The following is a 25,533-nucleotide window of genomic DNA, read 5'->3' on the forward strand; positions in this document are numbered from 1 at the left end:
AAATAACACATTTTCCACCAATCTTGTAGGAAGGCCATATTTGGCTTGGTTTCAAGACACAACAAAATCTATAAAAATACTAACTTTGTTAAAAAGCACTTCATAAATACTGAAACGTTTAATCTTTTGTTTATTAATTTACATAAAGGAAATAAAAAAGACATTTTGTTGGGATTTAAACACTACCTTAATTATTCAAAATGATTTCATCTATTTTCTCTGCTTATAAGGTGAACATGATATTAAGATTTTAAAGTTTTTATTGAATAGCCTAGCAGTTCTTAATTATGCGTGTGAATAATTCTCTCATAAACACACATTTAAAAATAATCTTAAAACGTCCCAATCCAGAAGTAACAGAAAAGTAATTCATCTGAGTTTACAGTCCAAAGATAGCCAGCTTTTTTTATATATCAACAGGATATTCCTGGCTATGCTGGCAATGAGACAGCATCTTTGCCCACTGCCGTATTTGCACATATGGAGATGGCTCCATAAAATAAGATACTTTACAGTGACGATTACGGAGATCAGATTAATAACTAACATCTTACCACAGCATCACACAGAATGACGTAGACTTGATTGAGTTTATCCTCTGGTATCCCACAGTGCAGAAGTATAGCTTTCAGTAAGGCAGTATGGTTCAAGTAAATACTGTAATTTCTTTCCTAATGAAGGGTAAAGAAAAAAGGAAGGAAATAAGGAAAGAAGGAAGGAAAGGAAAAAAAGAAAAAAAAAAGTTTTACTTGGATGCCATTTTGCTTTAAAAAGAAAAAGTTTCCTAAACATTTAATAGTTCAAAGGTAGCTTCAGACCTCTCCTTCCACCACTTAGCTTCTATCTACAACTAAAGAATGGTAAGGCCTGTCCCATTCTACAATCATCACTTGCCCGACAGAAGACAGATATTATTTCAATGGCACTGGAAGGATTCAATTAATATTTTCTTTGCCCACAAACCTATGCTTCGTTTGAAGTTTAACTACAGAATATATTTTTTATTTAAATGACAGTGTTCTATAACTGACTATCACTAAAATGTTAAAACAGCTCTGTACTTTTTAAGGTTAAAGGAACTATCCTTTTTAAACACATCAGATTAAATACTTAGATTAAAATTTTAGGACTGAAGAGAGAGCAAAGGGGATGATTAGCAAATCTACCTGCAGCACTGAAAACTCTTGAATGATTTCTGAAATGGCATAAATTGTTTCTGCTATAGGCAAAAAGCTATTTCCAGTAGATGTAATGATGTCAAATGCACATTCTAGGAGTTCTTTGGGATGACAGCGGTCTAATTTCCGAGGTCTGAAAACTCGCTCTATACAGTATCTAAAGGAAACATTGAAGAACATATCAGCATCTTCAGTGGTCACTGTCATAAAGCATGGCATCTGTGCAAAACATTATCTCCATGTCCCTTACCTTTTCAAATTTGATATGTTATTTCTAGCTACAAATCTTGCAAAAGGAATCTGAAAAACAAAAATCCATGAACACTGTTGAAACAAAACATTCACTTTAACTATGCTCTGAAACTGGAGATTAGTAACTATCATGCAGTAACGTCTGTACTCTCACATATGTAATGGTGCCTTAAATATCTGACATACCCAAGCAGCATTAATCCAATCACCCCTGCTGCACGCTTTCACTAAAAACATACCCCTGCCAAGTTCTTAGAAAGGCTTGGAGAGGGACACAAGGACCTTTCATAATTGCCCTAACACATCCAAAATGCATCATAAATCGACTATGAGTGTATTAAAATGTATTTTTACATTTACATTTACAAACAGCAGGTATTTTGCTGTTTACATAAAGATAATAAAGGAGTATTTTAAAAAATAAATCTTTGGTCAACACATTTTTCCAAAACAAGTAATTCCAAAAGAAAGATCAATTTTGTAAATCCTGCACAAGTCCTCAATTGTGAATCATATTGTATAGCTTGATGTTATAAATGCAAAGGAAAAATAAGTCAAACTGACCTTAAATTAGTGAAATGGAATACAAAACATCAGGTTCTTTAACCATCAATAATTAAAAAAAAAAACAACAGCCAAACCCAAAAAAATTAAAGCATTTAGATGTTAAATTTAAGTGCAAGGTAATTTAATTAGGCCAACTTTGCACACAATTGGGTATTATAGAGGAATCCCAGACAGTAAAATGTTAACTGTGCAAACAGCAATTCCTTTCACGAGTACAACGATCCTTGATATCTGTTTGAGAAACATAAAACTGGACAGACTGTTACCCACATACTCTATAAAATAGACATATAAATATGAAAGGGGTAGGAATGTTAGAATTTTCACTGGTTATTGAAGAAGTCTTATCTCTTATATAAGCAAGAAAAAACCCCACCAACAAACCAAAAAAACCCCAACCCCAAAACCCTACAGTGAGATCTATCACATTTACAATATGGCATTATTTTCATCTATGTTAAAAAAAAAAGGGGGGGGGGGGGGGGGGGGGGGCAGGAGGTAAAAAAAAACCAAAACAAAAAAAAAAAGAGAGGAAAAAATAAAGAGGATAAAAAAGTCTGTTCCCGCCCTGAGACCAGGAGTACAGCCCTAAGGAACAAAGGAACAGCCACTGAAAGATACACTACTTCAGCAATCAGAAGTAGTATAAAGCTAAACCAAATTTGTGACCACTGAATCAAAAGTTATCTACAAACACCGCAGCACTCTTCAAACCCAGCTTTGCCTGGTGAGATGATACTACTTACTCTGAGGTCATAAGGAAGCATTACTAGCATCCCACTGTGATCCATGAAATATGAAGCTTCATTATGTTCATATAACTTTTTATTTCTGGGCATTAGCAGTGGAGTATGCAGCTTGATAGCTCCTGCACAAAACCAGTAAATACTGTTATCTCCCATTTCAGAAGTAACATCTGCTTTTTACAAGCTCACGAACAACTTTGCAGGGCATGATCATCTCAATCAATACCTTTTAAAAATTATGCTACTTTAAGTGTCCTCAACAGACTTTCTTCTTCCACCATTTAGAGAAAGCCATCAAACAAACTTTTATGTTCTGTCTTGCACTCTTGGGCTCAGTAGGCAGCCCACAGAGAAACAGAGTGTCTTTCACAAGAGCATGCATACGAAACTAAGGTAAGAAACTCTGCACATACCAGTAGTACTGTTTTGGTCTAGAGGCACTTCCATAGAGAACAAGTATTGCTGAGATAGGCTGCATCCTCTGTTTCAAGATTCTGCTAGAAACGTTCATGGCTCACTTTGAAACCTCATAAATACCTCTTTTCCAGCTATATTTTGCAACCATTCATCTGTATGAATCGAATCTTCATTGAAGCCTTACTATTAACAACAGCATCACTGAAATACACTTTCCTGTTTAAAATTCTCTACTGATTCTCCAATAGTTATTTCATTATAGTTTTACTCACATCTTCTATTAGATTTCAACAGAAACCCTTTTAAATCAAAGGGAAAAAAAAAAAGTCCCAAGTACAGGGACATGCTTCTAACCATTACAGACAGCAGATACAATCTAATAGAAAAAAATATATAACTAAACACCCCCTTTTCTTCCAAAAGAATGAAAATATTTCTATCTCCGGAATGATAACGCATTCCAAAGTCTGTCATGCTTTAAATGGGGGTAGGGTGTGTAACTTCTTTCTTGACTTCATATCGCTCGCTGCCTCATTCTTTTGTATTGCCAAACCCTGATCATGCTTAATCAGATTATATTAGGAAATCTCCCACTTTTACATAAAAATAGACAATTTTAAAATATAAATAGTATCATGAACACCTATAAAACAATACAATTTATAACATTTCAAATGTGATTGTGGATGTATAAATTTTCTTCCTCTCTTAATAACTCATTTTAAGCAAATACTATTACTAATGACTGGACAGAGTCCTGGAAGGAAAAAACATCAAAGAATAACCACCATGACACCTGCTCTGGCTCAAGAAGTTCCTTAACAGCAAATCATTGCCATGAGCAGTACCACTGAAAATACCACTATACACTTGCTCTGTTTCCATGCTCTCTCTTAGGCCGCTCCCATTCTGGCTGTGTCCAAAGATAGGTTACCGTACTACATGGATGCTTGGTCTTTCACTATAGAGCTACCCTTATATTCAGATCTAGATTTTACATAACACTCCCTACCTCTAAAAGCTCATACAGAATCATCATAAAAAGCAAATACATTTGGAGGTGTAATTAAGATTTTCACTGTTTTTTCTGTAGAAAATGTAAATAATTTTGATTTGCAGTTATCAGCTATTACTGGAATGATGAAATAACAGCAAAAAACCAACGTAAAACTTCAAGTGACATGTAACTACTGAATGTACTTTCTAACTCATGTGATAGCAGTAAAACCATTCCATTCAATCATGAAAAAGGAAACAAATTACTTTTGTAAACACACCCACCGTGTCTTTTAAATATCCGGCTGACAATCTCACATACATGCTGCTGTATCTTGGCTGCCCAAATAGAAAAACTACCCTGAAACCATCACAAATAAAAAGTACATATATAATTCATATGCGACGAACACTCCATGTAATATAGGCGATCATTCCATGTAATATAGGCAATAAGCACTCTCGTATCTTGTCCAAATATAATAAATTGTAACGCTTACAGAGCAAAAAAGTAACTACAGCTACACAAAGCATTATTGTACTGTGTTATCTTGTATTTCTTTAGCTTTAGAAAGATTTAAGAGTTCAGAAACTGAGAAGGATTACTTCGATTGCCATGATAAGAAAGGGGGAAAAAATGGCTGGAGGCAACACATTCTGCTGGCAATCAGATGCAAGTACCATTAGTTTGACAGAAATTCAGGGTAAAGAAACTGATCATCTGGACACAAGCTTAAAGTTTTAGCTGCTACAATCAAACACTGCTTGTTTCTTCACTGAAGAATGAATTTAAGGCTCATATGGGAAGCGGTTATTCAAGCCCACACAGTACAGGTTGTAGCTTTAAATGGGAACTAATGTGAAGGTTAATCTTAAGAGGTAATGCAATTCTCTCAAACATGTTAAAGAGTTTACTATAAACATTTTTTTAACATGAAAACAGGATAAAAAAACCCCACACATCCCTTAAACACCTACAAACCTTCAGCATATCACTGTCATAGGTATAGTCTATAGCTGGAGAGATACGCTGTGAAAATATCTGACTCATCATAGTCCGGTAGGCCTTTCCATCCACATTTGCTAAGGTATGGTGGAGTACTTCATGGAGTTCAGACTCTTCCATTTGTGGTGGTGGAAGGTGTTCACTTTTTAACAGCTCCACAGCTGTTGGTCGGGCTGCAGGATCGTGATTCAGGAGCCATGTAATAACCGATCTCTACAAATTAAATCAAAATTTTACAGTTTAGAAAAATTTTATGTATTAACAATACTTACAAACTTCATAGTCATATCACATTAATAAAAAAAACTATGAGACTCTACAGGGTACATAATAAGCAGGATCTGAACCTTTGGGTTAGATGTTCTTCGCTTATTAAATTCTAAATAACTTTCATTGTGTTATTATCTGAATTAATTGTACTAAAGCACAAAAAATATTAGCAATGTGCCTCCTGGGATGGCAAAATACATAGTATCCCTTTTCGTTCCATGTTATGCTAGTTCTGGCATCTCTTCATCCAAGTTAAGAGAAAGCAGAATCACATGCACAACAGCAAAGAATTGAGAGTTACAGATATTAAAGAAGCGGGAATCTTCCTGGCATGCTCAAGTAAACAGAACAAGATGGAAACATTTTTATGGTACTAGTAACAGGTAAATTACAGTCAATTTAGATTGCACATTCTGTTCTGTGACAGATTTCTTTCAGAAGTTTAAGTTAAGATTTAAACAACATAGCTGCCATTTGTCTCAGCCTTCAGTAGCCAAAATTGTCCCTCAGACCTTAAGAGGTATGCCAGTTCTGCACTTCTTCATGACAGTGCACAGGGAATTTTGTGGGTAAGTGTATTTCCATGTCAACTTAGTATATTCTTCCAAGATTATTTTTTTCCTTATTACATGACATTAGAACAAAGTAAGAACTTGGCAGAGATTGTATTTTTTGCTCACTTAATTTTAAATTAGTAATTAATGTTTTTGACAGGGAATACCTAATAGTTAAAATGTCTTCAAAATTACCTGCTTCGCATGCTTGACTTCATCAAAGTCTTTAGGAAACACAATAGTGGGCTATTAAAGACAAACAAAAAACACATTTGAATTATAACAGGCAGTCCAGCTGGCTCAGGCTAGTCTTATTTTTAAGTTCTGAAACAAAGCATTTTTACTGCCCACTGGAAAAAACCCACAAACAAACAAGCAAAAAAACCCCAAGAGCTAAAAGGAAAAGGATGTCACCAAAATGCTTTTATGATGTTTTGTACAATGAAGACACAACCCCTAATCACAAGCATTTACCAACTACAAATACCAACTGGTTCCTGAGAAAGACCCACCAGGTCTAAACCTAGGTGTACACTAAAGCCACGATGCCTTTATCTGACAATTACACCAATAATATTTTCTATTCTAAACCTTAATTTCACAGATAGAACACTGATGGATGGCAATACCATTAAGGGAATCCACAGTGCATTAAGGGAATGTCAGTACCAGCTCCAATTTTATTCTTCACTTTTCATTATGTATTTTATAAACTTTTTTTAAAAAAAATACTCCCTGGGGAAACATTTTTGCTATGTTTTGCATCCTTGTACTTCCCTTAACAAACTAATCGATGCACAGAATTAGTATCTTTTTTATCTGTGTACTTACCAGTCTTAACTGACCAAGAACAAAGATCCTTTCTGATGCAGTACTCATGGGATGGTAAGACATTTCAAAAAATATTATACCCAGACTGAACAGGTCCACTTTCTAAAGGAAAAAAAAACCCGGAAACTTAAATGTAATACCTGTGAATTCTCTGCAGAAGATGACAGCAGAGAAAAAAAAATAATATTTTCGCTAAGTTTTAGAGTGTATTACAGCTGGAGAGAAGGGTGGTTTTTTTGTGAGTCTGGTTTTTGGCTTTTGTTTTTTTCATTTAATTTTCTGTTAAATGACTCCATTACGATTTGTTAGACTTCAACGCTTTCTATCATCACAGCACTGCCATGACATAAAACTCCCACTTTGAAAACATTCTTGCTTTGAAATTCAGCTTGTCTCTGCAGGTAAACAGGTTCCTCTTTGATGAAGAAGTGCACCCCCACCTCCCAAAAATCACCGTATAGGAATCCAGGAGAACAACATATACTTCCGATGATGACATTTTACCTTAACTAAAGCCTGTAAGATTTCTGTCTTAATAATTTATAAAGGTCCTCTATGATTACCTACTTTCAACTCATTTGCACCTAGTCTTGGTCATAACACAGGCAGAAAAATTCACCTACCCACATCCTTCTAACCATTGGTCTCCTCTCAAAGGAGAATTTCTCATTCCCTTGCTTATCACAGCAGTTCCACCACATCCTGTTCCACTTTGAATTCACCTTTGTTGAGCAGGAATGACCTAAATTGTATGTGGTATCTTAGATTCCATGCTACCTCTTTATTAAGTCTACTGTAATCGTACCTGATTGTATGTGGACTTAGTGCTTCCTTGGACCTCTGGGCTGACATACAATGCGGTGCCAACCATCCCCGTCAAATTACCTGTGTGGCAGAAGTGGAGAGTACCAATTTCAAGAAAGTGGGAGAAAAATGCAGCATCAAAGTCAAGAAAAATCTCACTCATCTTCTGCCCTCATTTCTTCCAGGTGGGAATGCAGTCCTTATTGAGAGGGACCCAGTTGGGAACAAAAACAGTCGAGTATGCAAAACAGACAGTTCTTACCTTCACATGTCAAGTACCTGTGTTCTATCTGTAGTGGCTAAACCTATTACCTTACAGAATTGTAGTAGGTCAGCAGACAAATGATACAACTAAATTTTACTTCCATTACACCCATCTTAAGACAGACAATGTAGTAAAAACTTCTCAGAACACAAAATTCAGCCTGTTACAGAAAATGTCAAAAAAACCCCAAACCCACCCAACCAAAAATCCCTGAAGTCTTGAAATTGTCCTGTACAGGCAAGAGAACAGTGCAGATGGAACAGATATACAGGATCTCTATATACCTCACCATGGGAAAATCATGATCTGTGGCAGAAGGCTAGCAGTGGAAGCAACCTGATTTTTAGGGAACAGTCAAAACTGCCAGATTACATATAACATATCTGCCCAAATGTTGTTGGCTGGTTTGTTCCCACCCCCCCGTAAAGAAAGATTTTATTTTCAAAGAATGAATGGAAGTTCTAAGAGTATACAAGACTGCAGAACACAAGCCTTTACTTAAAATCATTTAGAATAAGCTACTATATAAACTAACCTGATGGGTCAGACATAGCACAACCATCAGAGTGATTTCCTTCTTGTTTAGAGACCACCTGAAATCAGGAAAACAGACATACTGTAAGTGGCACTTGAAATGCTTTGGTTGGCAGTATATGGTGTATATCTAGAACCTTAGAAAATAAAAAAAATTATGGCATTCATAATATTCAGTCCCATGAGCACTATGCTTTTGTGTTTTGTTTTCATCTTTCGTGTTACTACAACACCAAATTCAAGTTTTTTTTCATTCACTTTCAGCTGTACTTACTGCATTTGCTGGATGATCTGTAGCTAAACCAAAATCACCAATTTTGACATGATCATCTGAATCTAAAAAAATGTTCACAGGTTTCAAGTCTCTGTGGATCATTCCCTGTTACACCAGAACAAAGAAAAGAAAAGAAAAAACCCCACATACATTAAATAATTATATATAAATAAATATTAAACAATAAACACAATTCAAAATAGAACTCTATAATAGACTAATCAATTGTATTATGTACTTTTATTCTGGTAGGAAGTCTATGCATTAAGTATTATGCGTAAACATTACTGATGATTATTCTGAATTAAGACTATAGTATGTAGCCCAGGATCTAAAAACAGTTTCCAGTGCTACCAGATACCTAACAAAGCACTTTTAGAAGGTGGCCAGATTTTAGTGACAAAGGCAAAAATGTGAAGTGGTTCATTATAAAATTCAAGTTTATGATAAAACATTCTAAACCCCTAGAAAGGATTAATATTGGAAAGGGCAAGGAACAAACCTTGCTAATAAAACACCCCAAAATGAATAGAATATTAAGAAACCCATAGAGAAAGAGGCGTAATACAGGTATAACTGTCATATTTACTAACCTTTTCATGGATGTAAGCTAAGCCATCTAAAATCTCTCGGAAAAGCCTCCAAAGCCGACTGGTGTCTTCATATAACCCTTGGTCAATAGTATCCCTTAATGTGCTCTTTTCACAGTACTCCATCTTCAGTTGTGCATATGTATAGGGGACAGGGGGGAGGAATAAGCAGTTTTGTCAAGAAAACAGACCATCAGAAACATGCATCTGTGTGCATACTAATGCCTGGTTCTGTAATACTCAGTTCAGGAGCAAATAGTATCATGAAAACATGCAGTTATTTCGAATTTTCCCCAAGAGCTGTCTTTTAGTGAAAAAGCACACACTCACTTATGAGTCCTATCCCATTTTCTGGAACAATGGTACAAGTCTGTAGAGCAATATATTCTCTAACATAAATGTCAAAACCAAGGTGAAACCAGTCAAGCCGTAATATATGTTTAACTTAAACTTTAAAGAATCTCAGGCTTTATTTCACTTGGTGTCTTAACTGCTTATGAGTACACATAACACATGCACACAAGCTTATTAAAATCCAATTCCATCTAATTGTATCTTCCTTCCAGACAAGATTTAGCATTAAGTGCACTCTAAATAAACCGCAGATCACCACAGTGCGGTTAGCTATGACAGCTGACTTCTCCCAGAAACAGTCTAACTCCTAATACAAAGGAGATATTGTCAGTAGTAAAGCCTGAAGTTGCAAACCTGCAGGAATTTTATTTATATAACAGTGTCTGCTGTTAGGGCCATACAATGGCTTTGCAGGTAACTGTTTTCCATTAAAAGAAAGTGCATACACAGCATATCATCTTTGAAGAGAACGAGGAAGTTTCCACATCTGCGAAATACAACTTCCCCTCTGCAACTTAATACAGTACAATTCAACTCCAGCCTGGGAATTAACGCAACAACCAAACCCAAGAACACCAGCTACAGCATTAGGGGGTTGGAACAAATATTCTAAACAAATGACAAGCACAAGGCAAGACAGCAGTTTGGAAGCCATGCATCCAAAAAGGTTAGTTGGTTGGATTGTTCTAAGGTTAGGTCAGGAGTTGCCAACTTTCACTGATACACAAGCAGCAACAATGGTCCCATTTCACATTATGGCACTACAAAACTTTGTAGTTCTCTCCAGGAACAACTACAGATGCTTGGAAAGCATAACGAGCCGTGTGCACTGCACAGTGCCTTCCACCAGCCAAGCCTTTCAGAAAACCAGTCCACTGCAAAAACAACATCGAACTTAGTCCATCTGCACTTTTTAAAGGTCATTGCTTTTCACATGAAAACCAGCAATTAACCTCTGCAGACTGGAATGAACAGTATCATTTCAGCTGAAATTGCAAGCATGTTTGTACCTGAATATACAGGTAATGCACTGTCTGGATGACTGGTGCCCTGTCTTCTCCGTGGCTATTCTTTTCATTGCCTTCTTCATCCTTTGTCACAATAAAAGTCATAGAACAGTTAGTTACAGGAAGCTGTTCAGAGGGTTTTTTTATGCATATAACTATTTTTTAACGGCTGCAACACATTGGATGAAAACTCGCCTTCTATGGCTACATTTGAGTAACAGCAAAATAATATATTGCCACTTCTTTAATGCCACTGCTTCTAAAGAAACTATAAAAACAGGTGTAACCTGACTCTCATTTTCTAAGCGGGAATGAGTAACATTTTGCCACAATTAGACACTGGAGGAAAAACATTCCAGATCTGGATGAAACCTAAATATCAAAGCGTACCACATTTTAAAAAATTTGAAATGAAAATATACAAAGCTTCCTCAGTAGAATTAATAATGCAAGCCCTGCCCCCAACAAACAATTCTGATATGGTGTATATATTGTGACAAAAATGCACTGCCCTATTATTAAATCATATATTGAAAGCTTTTTCATGCCACTGCACATTACAACAGAAAGAGGAAGAAGATGAAGCTTTAGTAAGAGCATTTTACAGACCATCAGGATTGGCACTGACAGATTCTAGATGCTGTAGAAAATGGTGCATTAACTTTTTAGTGATACAGTGCACTGACACTTTTTAGTGATACAGTGCAAGTGCTGTGATACAAAAATCTTAAAATCAACTAAAACCTTACACATTATTCTGACTTCCTGTCTCTTTTTTGACTGCTAGCAATATGCACTGTCACCACTTTGAAGTGGCTAGGATGAGCAAATATATTGTTTTATATCATCTAAAAGCAGAACAGAATTTCAACTTTCAGAGGCTATTAGGCAATCCATATGGTTAACTGATAAATCATGTACCTAAAGTGTTAAACTTGCAATAACCACGCTCATGACTAAAAAGTGCAACCCACACTTAGCTCAATAAACACTATGGGAAACAGAATCCAGGTTAGCTGTATCAGATCTGTTTCTATGGAATGCAGTTCATGATGGCACAATATTTGCTCTGATGGAACGTAAGGTTATATGGTTCTGTACTTACATCTGAAGTGAAACAAAACTTCCCAGCTGACCTGTTTGCTTTTCAAAGACTATTTTACAATCTTTTCATTTTCACTAGCTTTATCTTTATACTTACTACAGGATGACCTTTACTGTTTTCATCCTCGTTATCAAAAATTATTTCACTGTCAGAATCTGTGGTTGGCCTGTTTAAAAAGAGAGAAAGAAAAAAAAAATACAAAAGTTTTGGGTACCAAGAAATATTTATTAAGAAATCTGGAAACTATTTGTGGAAAAAAAGAAAATCTAAATTTCTGCTGAAGACCTTCCATACGCCTTAAACAAAAAAAACAAACCAAAATCAAACTCAAAAAAGTATCCTGCTTGCAAAGCAACACTTCTTTTGACAGCCCAGTCTCTTAAAGGGAAGGTACATATGTGCATTAATAAAATTTAATTTCTATATTCAATAAGCAAATCAGAGATAAGTTGACTTACTTGCTTAAACAAAAAAAACCACAAAAAAACGAACATGAGTGCAAGCACCACTCCACACAGAGGCAGGTAGCTGAGTATGTTAATAAAAAAAAAAAAAAAAAAAAAAAGAAGAGGACAACTAAGGTATTTTCCAGGATTTGTAGTATTCCTGTTAGTGTTTATTAAAAACTTCACTCTCAAAGTTGGAAAAGGCAGTCCAACATAAACAGTCACACATTCAGACACAAATGGGAATAAACTTCTAGAAGCTGAAACCAAAATTTTCCTCTTACTCTGACAGTTTTTAAGCTACAAGTTTTGTTCTCCCTGGCTTTCTGGCTGCTGGCAAATACACCGTTTTTGAACCAGGGGACAGAACAAAAATATGGTAAACTACTTCTGACAAAGGAAGAGAGACTGATAGAACACAGTTGGAAAAACCCACTATGCTCATGTTTCCTTTAGTGCCAATTCTGAAGCCTACTTACAAAATTGAATGCGAGAACACCCCATCAACATCATCGTCGTCATCACTGGACTCCTGATCAGCTCCACTGAATTTGTTGCTGGAGGATCTTTCACATGAAGTACTCCACTCAACTGAACTTGTCAAAACCGGAGGAGGAGCATTAGCTTCCACATCATTTGTCTCCTCTGTGGTAAGGATGAAGACACTGGCTTTGGCGGACAACCTTTTCTCTTCGGTTGTTTCAGATGATGACACAGTGGGAACAGGACTTTCATGTTTTTCTATCCAAGCATTGTAATACCTCACAATGTTCTCATGGTTCAAGCGGGAAAGTAATGTTACTTCCCCCTTAATCCTCCGAAATTGCTTGCTGGCAGGGTTTATGCGGATACGTTTCACAGCATAATAGCAACCATCAAGCTTATTTCTCACCTGCAAAATTCAAATAAATCTAAAGTCAAATGCTTATAAATGCCTTATCAAGTACTGCCAGAATAATTTCATAGAAGAGAAAGTTTTCCTTCCACCTGGGAAATGACTACAATTGAAATGCAAGCTTCCCCATACTGATAGCCTTCTCCTCAGGCTCCCAGCAGCCTCTCACAAAACTTCCCAGCCTATTCAATTCCAGATAAAACCCACAACACAGGCACAGAACACTAGAATTTAACAAGTAAAACCACGCACACACCGAATATATTGTTTTGCTTCAGAGAACACAAACACATCCCCAAAAATGATTCCACAGAGGGAAATAATTTTAATACCATACCTTGATAACTGCTCCAAAAGCCCCTTTTCCAAGTAATTTTAGCTCTTCAAACTCATTGTAGTAGCGTGAAAATTGTCTTTGTGTTTCTGTGAAGAATGATGCGCTGGATATCTGACTGCTGGGTACAACTGTCTCGATGCAATCTATACCTGCCAAATCTGTAACAGGGATATCAGTTACCACAGATGGCAGCATGGGCTTATGGGGACAAAGCACAAGGGACTGTCAAATAAGCATCAGGAAGAAGATAAAACCTAAATAACTTCAAGCACAACTAAAACCTAAAATACACAAGTGCTCTGCTGTGTAGAGTTAAGGTGTAGAGTTCAGCTCTGGTACAAGCATAAACCTCAATATAGTTTTAATAACTGACATCAATTATGCTGGGCAAAGGAACTAATTCTAACGAGAATGTAAGGGGGGAAGAAGTCTCATTGGAACAGTATCTTCCACAGACCAAGTTAAGTCTGACATTTACACGATGCAGGAAGGGACTGAGTTTACAGGTTTAATTAAAGCATCAACTGCTTCTACTGAAGAGACAACAGCTCCACTGAAGAGTCAGTCCACCCCAGCTAGTCATGGATATAGAAGTTAAAGACCATGCTAGCTTTTAAGTTAGTTAATATAAAACACTCATGCAGTCTTATGAAGCTCTAGCACTGCTCCATTCTTCTGTTACTGCAGGCACATATTCCACTTAGCAGAATACAGAAAGAACCAAATTTCTTACCATCTAAATTTTCTTCAGCTACAGGTGTCTTAATTCGTGGAATGTTTATAAAACTATGTTGTAACAATTGCTGAGGAGTCCACCTTTCCTTATCTTCCAAGCAAACGCATCTGTTAGCAAACCAAGAACAGGACTGTTCAAAGATCTATTCCGTATCAGGCTTAAATGCACAGAGAGGTCTCCTTATAGTCAAGAAACTACCACCTTTATCATTCAGATGGGAACCGGAAGCAAACCACAGACTAGACATCCACAGTAACACACAGTTTGCAGCAGGGCGGAGAAGACAGCACCAGACCTGTCCTCTTGAATCCCAGATTAGCAGCCTGAGCTGTGAGGAAGCAACCACCTCTTTTCTAAAAACTAACTAGCGACACGGGGGATTTAGAGTTCTTTCAAAAAACTGTTCAAGACTTTAAAAACAAAAAAAAAGAACATAAAAGAGAAACATACACAGGAACACAACAAACATACTTTTCCAGAAAGTCTTGGAAGTCAGCAGGTAAATTGGTAGGAACAGCAACTGGATATTCCTTGGTTACTTGGCCCTGGCTGAGTGAAAGCAGAAGCAAGCCCAGACTCCATACATCTCCTTTTTTTCCAGGTTTGCTGGGAAGACCATCCTCACTAAAACGAACTTTGGTTTGCTCAAAAACATCTGCTTTGCAGATATCAGCTAAGCGCTTGGAAATACTGTAATCTGTCACCTTAATGTTACCTTCAGCATCTACCAGGATACTGGAAGCACAAAGAACTTTGTGTACTACTGAATTATTGTGCAAGTAGTTGAGAGCTGACAAGATCTGGGTCACATAATGGCGTAACTGCTCAACTGGAATTGGAGTCTCTTTGTGTAAGTATGTAGAAAGGCTGCAACCACTTATGTGCTCCACTAAGATGTCCACCACAATTGAATCATCTCCTTCTTTAAGGTTCATACATTTATAATGCACTATGTTTGGGTGACTTAGCTTCGTCAGTGAGCTGAACTCTGTTTCTGCACCCTGAAGCTGTTAAGAGAAACACAACATAACATGCATTGTGTCATATCTCATGAAAACACCACTACTAAAATATGCAACACATACAAAATATATAACATTTTTGTTCTTCGCTAAAAAGGAGGTATTGTACACAAGAATAATTTTGGTCTCTGCCAGGTAAGCATGATTCCCTCTTTCTTCAGAATTCAAGTATTTTAGTTATGCATACCTGCAAATGTACTGTCTTGCATTTGTATTATTGTAAATGAACTCCTGAATACTCCAACACACCCATCTTCTGTGGTGCAGATACTCAAAACACTGGTCTTTTCTAGCTCATCACCACCCTCCCAAGTTTAATATAAACTAGCAGCCTCAGGGAAAACACTGAGCTTCACCTAACCTTCAGTATGCTAAATGCAAAATAAGGGCATTACCTGTTTCTTACACTTCTCAACTTTTTCCATTTCATGCGTGGTAAGAAACCTTCCCATCTTCTTTTGCCAGTGTAGTACCCACTCATATATTAAAACAAAGTCTCCACTGCGAATTTCCAAGGCATTGTAGACTGATTTACCAAGCTGTTCATCCTTGCCTGTATACAGAGAAGAGGAACAGAGCTTCTTTTGTTTCCTAATGATTTGACAAGAGCTCCTGCAAATTCTAAGAACACCAGTAAGCCTGCTTTCTACAATTTCAGAAATACAAACCTACTTACAACTCAACAAGATCCACACCTACATGACAGATACGGAAATTATCAAGTCTGATGAGACTGAATGCTATGTAGCAGCAAATAAAAGCAACAGCACATTGGCAAAAAATTGCTGCACATTTTAAAGAACTTCAGGTTTTAATAAACAGTCTTCCTGCTGAGCAAATGCTGAGCTCTACACACAGTAACGTAATTGTTTTTCCTCAGTAAAATTCTCTTTGCTCCAGAGACTTTCAGGCTGTTCACCCTTCCACTGAGGAAGTGCTCTGTTGAAAATTAACAATACAAACATTTGATGGCCCATACATATGGGCACATCCTGGAGGCCTTTTAGCTCTGAATGTCTCCTATAGTTGCCTGTATTGTTCTCTCCAAACCCACTGCTTTTATGCCACTGCTATCAGCAGCAATGGAAGGAGACTAAGTATGCATTTCTAACCCTGTGCTTATTACTGGTTTCAGATTTCACTGAAAGCTAAATGACTTCTTGTTCGGTAGCCTGCATAGCTGACAAGCTAGCTATTTAAATTTGAAAGCATACAGTTTTCAGTATTATTTTAGTTATGTAGAGAACACAGTGTTGAGAAGGTGGGGTGGGTTATTTTTTTATGGCTACTCAGTTATGCAATTGTAGAAGGAGCAAACTTTTACTTAAAATAGTCCTAAGAAAATATAAAATATTTATCACAAAGTAACTTTTTATATTATTCTCTCCCACTCTTGACTGTGCTATTTCATGATTCACAGTATTCTCTCCACCCTTGCTGCTTGTTAACATTGCTTCAGTTCCCCCTCTCAAAAAAAAAAACAAACACCAAACCACCCAGTATTTCAAGCAACAATTGTTATTTTTCTTACCTAGACATTTCCCTTTATGGACAGTAAGTTGTCCAGCACCACTTGTGCTGAAGTTCAAAACTTCATAATTCCTAGAGGACTCTTCGTTATTACTAACAGAAAGCTGGCGTTCTCGTCTGCAATGTGAACAGAACATTTTTCCCCAACAAAAAGGTAGTATCGTTGCAGTCCCCAGTCCCTAAAGATACCAATTCTGCAACAGCATTAGCTTTCAGAGACTTGTATCCAATGATAATAACCATGTTTCAAAAATACTGAGTTAGTGCAGATACACGTCTGATTAGAAATCCAGCATTTCAGTAGCAACATCATACTGCACTTGTTCTCTTTTATTTAAAGCCAAGAACCTTAGAAGTTCTGCATCTTAGGATGGCATGCTGAGGCGGTGGGGTGGGGGGGGTGGATAGAAAAAAAAAAACCAGTCAACATACTACAGCTCTGAAAAATATGTCAGTTTGACTTGATTAGCGTTCTCTTTCAAAACATTACAAAAAGCAAATATATGCAATTCTGGAAGTTTATTCCAGCATTAGCTTAGTTATTTTTCCTAACTTAAAATGTGTTTCCCCATTTGCCTCCTTTACTACTCTAAACTCCTCCTTCAAGAAAAGGCAAGTTATGCAAAAAATTTTCAAAGTCAGTATGATTACATATAAGCAAGTAAGATATACATATGTATATATCTTGCATAAAGAGACCTGAGAGAGCTAAACACATCTAGCTTTTGTTTAGCTCTACAAACATGGCACCACAAGAAGTTTCAATGTTTCAAAATCCTTTTTGGTTATTTCACCATTGCTAACTGACCTTTTTTTTAATAATAATAACACAGAATGTTAAGAATTTGTGTGGAAAATTACTAAGTCCATTGTACGTGTTCCACGTTAAAACACAGTAAACAAACTTGGGAGACACTTACCTTGTTCCACACACAGAGTCCCTCTTTGTGTTATATTACAATTAGCAAGAGATAGATTTACAGACTACAAACGCTATTGAGAAACAACTGCCGACATGACTCGCGATAGGCAAATGGAAGAGATGACAGCAAGGGTCACGTATCTAGTGTTGCTGATAAATAACGTGAAAATAAATTTTAACTCTACAGACAACAAAAAACCCAGGAATACACTATTTCCATTAAAACAACAGTCCAAAAAAGAAGTCATTGGCACAATCTGAACCAGGACATCTCCACTGTCCTTGACAGTTATATCAGCTATGAACATAGGAAACAGGGGTGAGGGTAGTAGTGGTTACAAAAAAAACCCAAAACAACCACCCTAAAAAACCCCCAACCTACCTGTATATCACCAATCCTAACCTAAATGAGTTATATACCAGCAAAAGAACCCTCCAATAATTCTTATTTTCCCTCCAGTAAGTTGCTCTGCAAATGCAATCAGCATTATCTGACTCTGCAACAGGGAATTTTACACTGGTGTGTCTTTACAGAAAACGTTTTGACATGAATGTGAGCTTTAATCTATTGTGCTATTCCAAAACATTCATCAACTCATTTTTTTTCCTGCAGCTTCCAACATACTTTTAAGAAACTAAGTAAGCCCTGAATATACCTTCCAATGATTGCCAAATACTTTCTAAGTTAAACTAAGGGCCAAGTTGACTCTTCTAATGGGAAAGTTATGGATAATTTGAGAACACATGGATTACTTAGACCATGCCAAATGGAAGTGGGGAAGTGGAGGGACAGGACCAAAACACTCAGCTGAGCAACACAGCACACTGCTCTCTCGCCTTCAAATTTCACTTTGAGATGTAATGGGGTGGGCGTGTGTGTGTGTGTGCGGGAATCCACACACAAACCTGACATGCTTACTTTGAACGTCCAGCTGAATTTGGTCGGTGTTTACTTGTCACTCCATGTTCCAAACACCTCCCATTTACACTGGAAACAACTTTACATCCTGCAGTATCTTTCCTGTGAGAATTATCTTGACTCCTCAGAGCAGCTATTTCCAAACGTTCCTATGAGTGATGAAAAACACCAAATAAGTATGGCAACTGCTCCTATCCTAAAATTTGCGAGTATTTAACTACTATTCTACAAAATCACCCAGACCACAGAAGAAACAGGTTTTCACAATAAATCTACATATGAGGCTGAGGAAGAAGTGCTGAGATTAGAAAGTACAGTTCACTGCTGTCCCTGGGCAAGAGTGTAAAGCTTCTTTACAGTGAAACAAGGAACATTAACATACTAGCGTTTTTCTATGTCTCTTTGAAAATATCCATCTCAGTACACTTAAGATGATAATATATTGAACTACTTTCCCTTACAGTTGATTTTATTCCAGAAATAAACCCCATATAATCAAGAACCTATTGTAACCCAGATCTATTAGAAGCACTGGACGAGAAAAGATGTCCAGGACAATTCAGTCATGTAAAACTCTCAAATTTTCAGAAGCATATGCTACCGTACTGGGAATAAGCTATTGTGATGGGTTTGGTACACCTGCTTAGAAAGAATACCTGCTTGGCAATCTCTTTCTTTTTTCTTTCTTCTCTTTTCTCTTCTTCCCTTCTTTGAATCTCATTAAGGATTTCACGTTGCTGAAATGAATTTTGGTGTTGTTAGAGATGCAACAGTACACAGAATATAACTGTTAACATTACCCTGGTTTAGGGAAAAAAAAAAGCTATGATGATTTCAAAAGTGTTAAAGAGGACCTTTGGATCTCACAAGAATCAAAAAATACGAGTCACATTAGCTCTCCTGAGGAAATTAAAAGCATCAGTTGTATGATACAGGAGTACAAAGCTGTTGACAACAGAAAATTACTCCTACTGACAAGACGCAACAATGAAGTTTCATACACAGAAAAGACAGAGAAATAAGCTAAACTGTTCCTTGTTTTAAAGAATTTTTTTTTTATTCTATCCACATTCCCACAGTGTGGAGACTCCACACTTCTAGTCTCCACAAGACATAGATGAATCCCCTCGTTTCCAATGAAGAATGTATGCGGCTCCAAGGTCTCTTTCGACTAAATTTATCGTGCTCTGGAGAAGTCTGTCATAGCGAACGTTCCAGTCACTAAGATGGAATGCACTTCATATATACATTTGCTTACACTTTTGTATAAGGACGTATTTATAAGTGATCCTCATAGGATCAGGAATCAAAATTTGTTTCAATCATAAGTAATTCTCAGGGTCAAAATCACATTATTAAAATATTACAACTGCAGCAGCAGATCATGTACTACATACTGATCAACTCATACTGACAGGCCTGACCAGTTAATAATTCATAAAACCCCACTGCTATGCAGAACTACTTACAAAATAATGATTGTTTAGTTTATTAAGAATACAGGGTTATTCGTATTTTAACTTCTCTTACCTCCTGCTCCTCTCTTCTCTTAACTTCTTGTGCTCTACGCAATTCCTCCTGAGCCAGTCTTTCTTTTTCTTTTTGATGGTTTTTCAGCATTTCTTCATGGAAAGACTTGGAAGGTGGTTTATTGTACTCACTGAGAAACGACTGCACATGGTCAGCAAGTTCAAATATCATCACCTGAAAGAAAATAAATGTGAATGACACGCGAAGTTCAAAGAACAAGTAGATTGCATAGTAAAATAATACCCAACTTGAAAAAGCGATACAGCAGCACAGTAACTGCTGATTTTGTTACTTATCAGGGAGAATTTACCGTATTTCACTATTTTTTTGTCAGAATTATTTATTAATAAACTGTAACATAAAAATCTCTGACCACAGTAACAGAGGTGGCAAGTATTACTGAAAGACAGCCAACTTCAAACAATCTTTTTCTATTTAAAAAAACCCTAAACCACGTTCCTTTTCTCATCTTCTTTTAGGCATATTTTTCTATTCACAAAGATACGTGTTTATGACACATGAGCTACAACAGAATAAATCCTTTGCAATTGTCTATTACTGTATCTGCAGGAAATGGAAAAAAAAGGCTTGATGCAGCAAAACTGAACAACAGGCAACCCCTTCCAAACATGTAAAGTTGACAGGCTTAGGAAACTGAAAGCAGAGTATTTATGATTCCATTTCAGCATATAACAGCTTCCACAGCAGTGCACTTCTTTCTTTTAAAAAGAGAAATGGAGCGGATCAAATGCATACACCTGTAACATTTCCAAATAGTCACAAAAAACATACCATAAAACCTGCTTTCACCAAGAATTCAATATTTGCCAGTAATTCTTTGAATTGTTTCAGCCCTCAGCAACAATGGAAAAGTATCTTTAATACCAAACATGCCTGCAGACTTATAAAATCCCTTAAAATAGATCAAAGTTCTAAGTTTCTTGTGTTTCCCCATCTTTCTCTTTCTATCCTATTTGGGGAGGAAGTCAAGTATCACTAGTCCTAAACACAGCAGGAGAAAAGGCACAGTGGCATTGAGTGACAGTGCTACAGCCACAGAAGTCAACTGTTCAGCTGGTGTTATAATTAAGGTCTCTTGCCCATGAATTCAGCATTAAATGAACAAGATAACACAGAAAACCTCCCCGTGTAATCACTGTCTGCCCAAACAGGTATAGCCACTTGTAACATTCACATTAATCTGTAAGGTGCAGAAAGCTTTCAGTTTTAGCGCTAGTATTGCTTTTCATACTGTGAAGTAACTCTAAGAATAACATGAACTTTTAAATATGCCTATAAACAGGGATAAAGCTTGCACTATTTATACATGCACTCTATTTTACGAGCATGCATATTGCAAACTTTCATTAATTAAAACATTCTTAAGCAAGAAAGTCTCTCCTTCCTTAAGAGAACGGCAACTTACACTTCTAATGTCCATGTGTTCCATTATGTTACACCACACACATTTCTAGAACTACCTGGGTCCAGAGTATATTTCTCACAGAAGTGAAAAGCTCTTACCTCTCCGCAGCGCTGTTTTGCCAGTTCAGCCAGTCTGGATTTTAATTCATTTATTTTCTCATTTGACAAGCCTTTTGAATTTTTTAGTTGTATTTCAGGGACACTGGGGGACAGCAACAAAAACATTTGAATGTCCTCTTTAGAAAAATTGAGTGTAAAAAGCAACACAATGTTGATAAAAACAGTGGGTGAGGGAAAAGGAATGGAGTTCATAGTTACTTGGCAATTAGTCAATGCTCAATAAGCAGTACATAAATATTACATATACAATATAGAATAAAGCCAGAAATACTGTTTTATATTCCCTACCAGCAAACCTTCTGGCTGCAGATTACCTGTCAGTTATACTTAACAGAAGAACTATGAAAGAAACCCTGCAGACTCATAATTCAGCTCTTAACCAGTAATTTAGTTAACAATCCTTTAAAAATATTACTAGCATAACATTTAGGTATTTAAGACTTACTTATCACTACAGAAGTTACACAAACCTAAAGAAATATATGCAATAAATAACAGTTATATTTTTAAAATGTTTAACATAAAAGTAAACAATTAAAATGTCTGTAGCTATGTTACCTTAAATCAGAAAAAATCAGAGTGGCTGTTAACATCCTGTGTTACAGGTTATAACTGAGCTATCACTTGGTAAGGAATAGCACTTCCCTCATACACCGCTTGTGCCACAGCACAAATGGATCATCTGCAATCCTTTTCACATTCCCTGTGGCGAACTCTTTCAAAAGGCTAATCCAGGAGAAAACAGGAACAGCGGATACAACTGAGACAGCATATCGCTTTAAAAATGAAGATTCAGTCCCTCTCTCAGTAAGTCATGAGCTGAAGAAGTTTAAAAAGGGCACCAAGATGCTAGCAGGTACACCTGTGTTTATGTCTCTCCAACAAACTGGGGCTGCAGTCCTGAACTGACAGATGCATCCCCATTATTCTCCATTGCACAAAAGACTACATCCAATTCAGGTGCCAAATATTACAGTTGCCTATTATAAAATACCACAGGCTTAACAGATACTGACATGCAGAAAGCAACAATAAGAGTGACGAGTAACACTAAACATTTATTCAACTTATACTTACTATGGAAAACAAGAGAAAAATGGTTAGATTTTAATGTTCACTCACGTATCGGGGTAAGTATGTGGACACCTGACCCACAGATCAACTTTGGCATATACTTCATTATCACCAGTCAATCCCTGAGGACGCAGAACTAAATTAATTTCAGGAGGTTGTCGTACCTAAAATGGAAAACAAAACTTTTGATTTAAAAGGGTTTTTTTGTTTTGTTTTAATGGAAGCACGCAACTCTCACAACCTATATTATGGCAGAATTCAGGTTAGACCATCCAAACTGTGGAAACAAAATCTATTAAGGTATTGACGTTGCTCAATGAGTGTGAACTGGTTCGCTGATTATCACAGTTTATCCAGTGTATTTTTAGAAAGTCTTCAGATAAGTGTAGTTACAGTTGTTAGAAAGATGATTCAGGATGAGCAAAAAGGAGGTTTTGTAATAAAACCCGTGTATTCTGCTTATTGTAGGCTAGTAGTAGGAAAAAAAATAACAGATTATTTATGATATCACAAATTAAAGCATTCATTATAAGAACAATACTGTTTATTTCGTGTTTTTTTTATATCACCAACACACACCAGTCAGTATTTTATTTTCTGACATGGCAATAGACTATAACATCACACCCATATACACACCTTGTGTGGCCAAGCAAATGGGTAGTAATTTTTCGGTATTACATTTTTGGTTTTGGCATTAAAAAATAATTTTATCAATTGCCCTTCCCCCTTATCCTGTTCAAATTGCCTACTCAAAATCAGAATAAAGAAAAACATGCCCATATAAACATTTTAAACTTTTTCTTTTCAATTAGAAAATTATTTTTTTTGGGAAAAACCCAACCCAAGACCTTGACATGACAAACAAGTAGGGAAATAAGACAAGGAATAATAAATACAGGAACAGGTTAAAAGATGGTCACTGCCCTCTCTATTTTCCCTTTGCATTTCCAGCAGGGGAAAGAACAGGTTAAGTCACAAGAATGTCAGGTATGATTTAATAGGGAGCGAGGTCTGGAACACTGCTGAGAACCCAGCCAAGTTACACAGTGGTCACACCAACCCCCGGGTGGGGGGGAAGTTATAGGTTGCTCCAAGAATTTTAAATTCAGGTTTATCGCAGCAAAATGACAGCAGGGGGGCTATGATACGTTTTGTAGAAACTCAAGACGAAAGAATTTTAGAAGAAACGACAGTAGAGGGAAGGTGGGGAATGGAAAAGAGTGACCAGTACCTCCAGGTACAGGACAACAGTGCCACGGACGCAGATGGAAGAGAATTATTAATTAGACATTGTGGACACAAAAGAGAAATGGGGGGAAAAAAAAAAAGGAGTACTAGATCTGAGCACTAATTAGCTGTAATTAATAAAAGCCAACTATAAATCCGAAAATTAAAGTATTACGTTATTACGGAAACAGCCATAGTTCGAGTAAACCACAACATATAACGAACATGCGAAGATCAGCAACATGTATACTGACGAGATGAATAAATTAAGCAGGCAACGTAATTAGCCGGTTAAGGGTTGAATTATAATTAAGAGGCAATTTTACAAAAATCTGACAGTTAATTGCAATGTAAGTTACAGGCACAGCTGTAATTACAGCGCACACACCTCGGCCCAGCGCGTTAGCTGCGCGGGCGGCGGGTCACCGGGCCGGCGGGTCACGGGGCCGCGGGCGGGGCGGGCCATGGGCGCGCAGCAACAGCCGCGCCGGGACCCGACACCCGCGTTCCCACCGCCCGGCCCCGCTCTGCCGCCTGCTGCTCCCGCCCGCCCGGGGCCGGCCTGCGAGCGGCTCTGCCCCGCTGGCGCCTGCGGGCCGCGCCAACGGGGGAGCGGCCGCCGCGCTCAGGAGGCCGGGCGAGGGGTCGCGCCGTGCCTGCGGGCCGCGCCGCCCCTAGGCCGCCCCACGGGCTCCGCGCAGGAGCCGGCCGGCTGCGGCAGCCCCGCTCGCTACCTTCCAAGCCTGGCTCCGCCGCAGATCCTGGAAGTCCTGCCCGTAAATGGACTCCAGCACCTGGAGCTCGTTCTCCTGCCGCAGCTGGTAGCTCTCCGGCGGCTCCGCGGCCGCCTCCGCCGGCAGCTGCTGCGCGCCGCTCGCCCGGGCCATGTCAGCTCCCCGGGTGGGGGCGGGCGGCAGCCATGGCGGGCAGCCCCGCGGCACTGCCACCGTGGAAGCGGCGCCGGCCCAGAGGGGGCCGCGCTCCGCTGCGCCCCAGCACCGCCTCCGCGGCGACGAGAGGAGGAGCCGGGCGGCCGGGGTCGACCAGCCCCGCCTGGGGCCTAGTGGGGAGCTTAGCGGCGGCGGCAAGAGGCGGGGACGGTCCCGCAGCCCTCGCTTCCGCCCCGCGCCGTGCAGGGCCGTGGGCCCGGCAGCCTCGCAGGGTCCCTGCCGCCGTGTGAGGCACCGCAGCATACCGCCCGCCGCTGCCGGCGTGCCCGCTCAGCCCCTGCGGCCACTCACGGTGCCCCCCCGCCATGTCCCCGGCGCCCCGGCCTCGCAGCTGTGTAGGCCAGTAGCTGTACCTCATGGAACCATAGTGTAGCGCCACTGGAAGGGACCCACAAGGATCACCGAGTCCCAACTCCCTGCTCCTTGCAGGACTCCCTAAAACTAGACCATGGGACCAAGAGCATTGTCCAGATGCTCCTCAAACTCTTGACAGGCTTGGTGCCATGACCGCTTCCCTGGGGAGCTGGTACTGCTTGACCAACCATCCTCTCAGTGAGGAATGTTTTCCTAATGTCCAGTCTGAGCTTTCCCAAGACATGCCTCCAGGTACACCTGCAAATGCAGAGATACGCACCACATGCAAGTAT

General features: G+C 38.4%; 1 protein-coding gene across 2 annotated transcripts in view; it reads right to left on the minus strand.

Annotated features, from left to right (window-relative positions):
- EIF2AK4 (eukaryotic translation initiation factor 2 alpha kinase 4) overlaps window positions 1-24,911 on the minus strand; it is a 37,587-nt gene extending 12,676 nt beyond the window's left edge. Inside the window, exons 1-26 of one of the 2 annotated variants that reach the window (XM_040599773.1) lie at window positions 24,671-24,911; window positions 22,755-22,870; window positions 21,612-21,714; window positions 20,088-20,261; window positions 19,214-19,294; window positions 18,558-18,706; window positions 16,718-16,833; window positions 15,582-15,739; window positions 14,636-15,171; window positions 14,162-14,271; window positions 13,429-13,586; window positions 12,676-13,088; window positions 11,847-11,916; window positions 10,649-10,729; window positions 9,288-9,410; window positions 8,695-8,799; window positions 8,422-8,479; window positions 7,623-7,702; window positions 6,818-6,919; window positions 6,182-6,232; window positions 5,139-5,375; window positions 4,442-4,517; window positions 2,744-2,865; window positions 1,429-1,478; window positions 1,167-1,335; window positions 555-671 (exon numbers count right to left, since the gene is read on the minus strand). In XM_040599773.1, the coding sequence (XP_040455707.1) occupies window positions 555-671; window positions 1,167-1,335; window positions 1,429-1,478; window positions 2,744-2,865; window positions 4,442-4,517; window positions 5,139-5,375; window positions 6,182-6,232; window positions 6,818-6,919; window positions 7,623-7,702; window positions 8,422-8,479; window positions 8,695-8,799; window positions 9,288-9,410; window positions 10,649-10,729; window positions 11,847-11,916; window positions 12,676-13,088; window positions 13,429-13,586; window positions 14,162-14,271; window positions 14,636-15,171; window positions 15,582-15,739; window positions 16,718-16,833; window positions 18,558-18,706; window positions 19,214-19,294; window positions 20,088-20,261; window positions 21,612-21,714; window positions 22,755-22,870; window positions 24,671-24,823 (3,708 nt within the window). In that variant the 5' untranslated portion in view covers window positions 24,824-24,911. Of the gene's footprint in view, window positions 1-554; window positions 672-1,166; window positions 1,336-1,428; window positions 1,479-2,743; window positions 2,866-4,441; window positions 4,518-5,138; window positions 5,376-6,181; window positions 6,233-6,817; window positions 6,920-7,622; window positions 7,703-8,421; window positions 8,480-8,694; window positions 8,800-9,287; window positions 9,411-10,648; window positions 10,730-11,846; window positions 11,917-12,675; window positions 13,089-13,428; window positions 13,587-14,161; window positions 14,272-14,635; window positions 15,172-15,581; window positions 15,740-16,717; window positions 16,834-18,557; window positions 18,707-19,213; window positions 19,295-20,087; window positions 20,262-21,611; window positions 21,715-22,754; window positions 22,871-24,324; window positions 24,418-24,670 lie in introns of those variants that run through there. The other variant, XM_040599774.1, reaches the window with a different exon arrangement.
- Window positions 24,912-25,533: the final 622 nt, after the last annotated feature.

Source organism: Falco naumanni, chromosome 7 (genome assembly GCF_017639655.2).
Source record: "Falco naumanni isolate bFalNau1 chromosome 7, bFalNau1.pat, whole genome shotgun sequence".
Taxonomy (NCBI): Eukaryota; Metazoa; Chordata; class Aves; order Falconiformes; family Falconidae; genus Falco; species Falco naumanni.